This window comes from Cucurbita pepo, unplaced genomic scaffold, assembly GCF_002806865.2.
Source record: "Cucurbita pepo subsp. pepo cultivar mu-cu-16 unplaced genomic scaffold, ASM280686v2 Cp4.1_scaffold000528, whole genome shotgun sequence".
Classification (NCBI taxonomy): Eukaryota; Viridiplantae; Streptophyta; class Magnoliopsida; order Cucurbitales; family Cucurbitaceae; genus Cucurbita; species Cucurbita pepo.
The window spans coordinates 5,378-9,627 of record NW_019646757.1 but is presented as its reverse complement, the minus strand read 5'-3'; the positions used below and the strand labels follow the sequence as shown (position 1 = coordinate 9,627).

General features: G+C 35.1%; 2 protein-coding genes across 2 annotated transcripts in view; both read right to left on the bottom strand.

The window, feature by feature from the left end:
• Positions 1-2,911: 2,911 nt before the first annotated feature.
• On the bottom strand, positions 2,912-4,124 carry LOC111785508 (transcription termination factor MTERF5, chloroplastic-like). The gene has a single exon (XM_023665902.1). The coding sequence runs from the start codon at positions 4,027-4,029 to the stop codon at positions 2,938-2,940; it is 1,092 nt and encodes a 363-aa protein (XP_023521670.1). The 5' UTR covers positions 4,030-4,124; the 3' UTR covers positions 2,912-2,937.
• Positions 4,042-4,250, bottom strand: part of LOC111785509 (transcription termination factor MTERF5, chloroplastic-like) — a 1,643-nt gene continuing 1,434 nt past the window's right edge. Inside the window, exon 2 of the mRNA XM_023665903.1 lies at positions 4,042-4,067. Within this exon, the coding sequence (XP_023521671.1) occupies positions 4,042-4,067 (26 nt within the window). The remainder of the gene's footprint in view (positions 4,068-4,250) is intronic.

Sequence of the window (4,250 nt, the reverse complement as noted above, 5' to 3'; positions counted from 1 at the left end):
TTGTTTTCCCCCTGTTCAGCTGCCAGTCAGTTGTATGGGAGGGGAACTCAAAAGAAAAGCGTTGCAACCGGAGTAGCGATGAAACATAGTTGGTCAAAAGTAGCCGAATGCATGTTAGCTGATAACTAACAAAACGGAATGAAACGAATAAATCCAAATTGTTAAAAGCGATAACACTCCCTCAGAATCCAGTAATTGAAAAAGAAGAAGAAAAGGATGTGAGAAGACCGTATCAGCGAAGTGATCTCAATTATCGACCGAGTAAGCGAAATACAACATCAAGAAGCAAACGAAATGCAAATCTCGCTCAATTCACTCAAAAAGCAAAATCCACAAAGAATTAAGGAAGAAAGAAATGTTCGTGGTCAAGTAAAGCCCTAGCAGATGCAAAAAAAAAAAAACAAAAGAGATTATTACCGATTTTCAAATGGCTGGTCCCCGTCGTCAACAAGCGCGTCTAGGTCATGAACATAGAACAAACAGAGCAATATGAATCGAGCACAAACTGTAGTGGTTGAGGAAGCGATAGAGGAAACAGAGAAGGTGGCGACGAAATTCAGAGAGTCGACATGGAGAGGAAGAAGATGATGCAGAATAACAATGAGATTTGGGGCATAACCGCGAAACTTTAAAAGTAATAGACCGTGCAAAAACAAATTGGTACCAAAATATAATTATATATCTCTCTCATTTAAATATGCTTTTTAAATTATAATACAAATAAAAAATAAATAAATAAAATATCTTAGATTGAAAATATTTTTTCTTCTATTTTATCAATTTTATTTTAACAGTTAGTTAGAACAGCTAAGTCGGACAGGACATTTCTCAATATCTTTGATGGTTAAGAAAAAATTAAATTTTGTTGTTAGAACATTTAAAGTACGACGGTTAAGCAAAAATTAAAATTTTTATAGAGTGATTTATGGAAACTTTTTTGACAATCAACCCAAATCAAAAATTTTTGGAGTGAACTTTGAGTAGAGGATATTAAAGAGGGTGACGCCTCTTATTTCAACTTTCGGTTAGAACAGTTATGTCAACCTTTTGTAGAGGAGGGTATTAAATAGGGAGACACCTTTTATTTCAACGGTCGATTAAAACAGTTAAGTCCGAGACATCTCTCATTACAACAGTTAAGTCCGAGACATCTCTCTCTCATTACAACAGTTAAGTCGGAGACATCTCTCTCAGTACCTTTGAAAATCGAAAAATCAAATTTTGACATCTCTCTCAGTACCTTTGAAAATGGAAAAATCAAATTTTTTTGGAGTGATTTATCGAAACTTTTTTAGCACAGTATTAAATAGAAGACACCTCCTTTGTTTTAGGGGTCGGGGGTCGAACAGTTAAGTCAACCTGGGTGTTGTGGGGGGAGGGTATTAAGTAGGGAGACACCTTTTATATAAAGGTCGGTTACAACAGTTAAGTCCAAGACGTCTCTCAAGTACAGTCGAAAAATCAAATTTTTTTAGAGTGATTTATTGAAACATTTTTAGCAGTATTAAATAGAAGACACCTCTTTTATTTTAGTCGGTTAGAATAGTTAAGTCCAAGACATCTCTCAATATCCGTCAAGAAAAATCAAGAGATCTCTCAATTTTTAGAATGATTTATTGACAATTTTTGGGATGATTTATTGAAAGAACAAATATTAAACACAAGATACCTCTTATTTACGAGAGTTAAGTTTTATTAATTTCAATAAGTCCATCTTATTTCAACTCCCGCTATTCTTGTATTAAGATCATAATATTCTTGGCAAAAATATATTTGAAGTATTGTTTTTTTTTTTTTTTTAAATATATATATATATTTGAAATATTTTACTCTTTTGTTCCTTTCACAAAATTTTATTATGACCAATATTATGATGATCTAAATTAAGAAAATGGGTGAAAACTCGGGTGAAAACTCGATGAACTTTGAATTGGGTTTCTTTCTACTTTGTGTCGTTGCTACATAATGACATGAGCTAACTTGACAATCGAGTTATAGATGGATAGTGGCTTGTTCAATGAAGCCGTGCACTGATTCCTCTTATCATATTGTATTTTTCTATCTATTCTAGTTCCTCTTATCACATTGTATTTTTCTATCTATTCTAGTTCCTCTTATCACATTGTATTTTTCTATCTATTCTAGTTCGATATCACTCCCTTCCATTTTCGACTTGTCACTATGTGGTGAATTAGCTACAGAAAGCACAAAATCACATTCTATTTTTTCTATCTATTCTAGCTCGATATCACTCCCCTACCATTTTCAACTTGTCACGACATGGTGAATTAGCTATAGAAAGCACAAAATCACATTCTATTTTTTCTATCTATTCTAGCTCGATATCACTCCCCTACCATTTTCAACTTGTCACGACATGGTGAATTAGCTATAGAAAGCACAAAATCACATTCTATTTTTTCTATCTATTCTAGCTCGATATCACTCCCCTACCATTTTCAACTTGTCACGACATGGTGAATTAGCTATAGAAAGCACAAAATCACATTCTATTTTTTCTATCTATTCTAGCTCGATATCACTCCCCTACCATTTTCAACTTGTCACGACATGGTGAATTAGCTATAGAAAGCACATCGCTTATTAAATCAGCCATACGCAAAGACTATGCAGAAATATAATTCAGAATTAACTGAAACTAGCTAAAGATGAGGGACAAGGACATTCCCATTTTTGGTATTCATTTCTGTAACTAAACACAATGTAGATCTAAACCTAAGACATCAAAACGACTTGCGTTCGAATGCAAAAGTCGTTCGTTCGTTCGTCGAGTCAAATCAGCTCATATCATCATCTAGCTAACAATGTAAACAGTACAAATCAAAATTCATCAACTTAAATAAATTTTAGTAGTCAATAAGCATATGAACTAAAAGAACCCAAGCAAAAATTAACATTTAAAAGAGAATGAGCATTCTATTTTGAAGAAACCTCTAATTTCTCTGTATACAACTTGAACAATTCAGGAATGCGCTTCTTATGAGGCTCGATGAATTTGTCTAAGAAGCGTTTTTCTGTGGACACAAACAACAAAGGAAGATTCACATGTTTCTTAATCAAACCATTTGACAACAAAACTTGATAAACAGAACCTCTAGGAACAAGCCTCTTCTTTAAACTATGAGAAATTAAAGAAGGTATTCTGGCAATGTAAGAAGATTCACATCCAATTTGGTTGACAAAAAAATCCACTACACCGTTAATCTTATCCTCAGAAGCCATCATACAGCATGGGTGCCTTCTAAAAGCAAAAAGGATCTCTTCTTCCGGCCATCCCCATTTCCTATAAACTTCAACCTTCTTTTTCCATGTAGATTTGCTCATTGCTCGCAGAGCAAAAACAGCAACAACAAACTTCAATCGCAGAGGATTGAATCCCATTTCCTTAACTTCCTCCACAATCTCCTTAAATCGAATGGAACTTATCAAAAACACTCGAGGCTGGGATCTAAGAATGCTTGCAATGTTTGAATCAGGCACTCCAATTTGTCTCAAAATTTCAACATTGGGACGAGCAGAATTGTGAAGATCCCAAGTGAGAAGACCCCCACACCGTTTTATGGCTGCAATAGTCTTCTCCTCAGTTTGAAGCAAATCATGAATATAATTAAAGGATGGAATGATTTGTCTGTTTAAACTTCGCTTTAGAATAGCAGGAAATCCACAAACTAATTTAGCAACCTCAGGAGAAGAAAGGCCTTTAGATTGGAGGAACAACAATTTGGGCAATAGGGTTTTTTCGGGGTCTGTTGATAGAACTTGAGGGAATTTCTTGATAAGCTCAGAGATTTGTGATTTTGAGAATCCGTGATTCTTAAATAACAGAATCACAGGCTTCTCATTGCTCTCAAAATCAACAAAATTAGAAGCCAACGACGCAGATTTCGGAGACGATACAATCTCGGAAGAAGTCAATAAGAATCTAAGAGATTTCAACGGAGATGCGGAAAACGATCCGACTGATAATGGAGTTCTAACTAGAATGATTCTGCGAAGCAAATGGTACATGACTGTAGAAACTCAGCGAGAAACAAACTGACCTGATGCTTCCGAGAAGAAGAATGGGAGAAACCACGAACGCCAAGAACAGAGAAAGGGAGTGATAAAAGGAATGTCACTGGTAGTCAAAATTTGGGTATTTATAGCGATGTTCTTTCCCTTTTATCTGGGCCGGCCCAATCATTGAGAGGTTCAAGATGACCCGAGAAATAAATGGGCTTCTCAAATTA

Coding starts and splice junctions, on each gene's coding strand:
- LOC111785508 (XM_023665902.1), bottom strand. CDS start 4,029: ATGTACCATTTGCTTCGCAGAATCATTCTAGTTAGAACTCCATTATCA.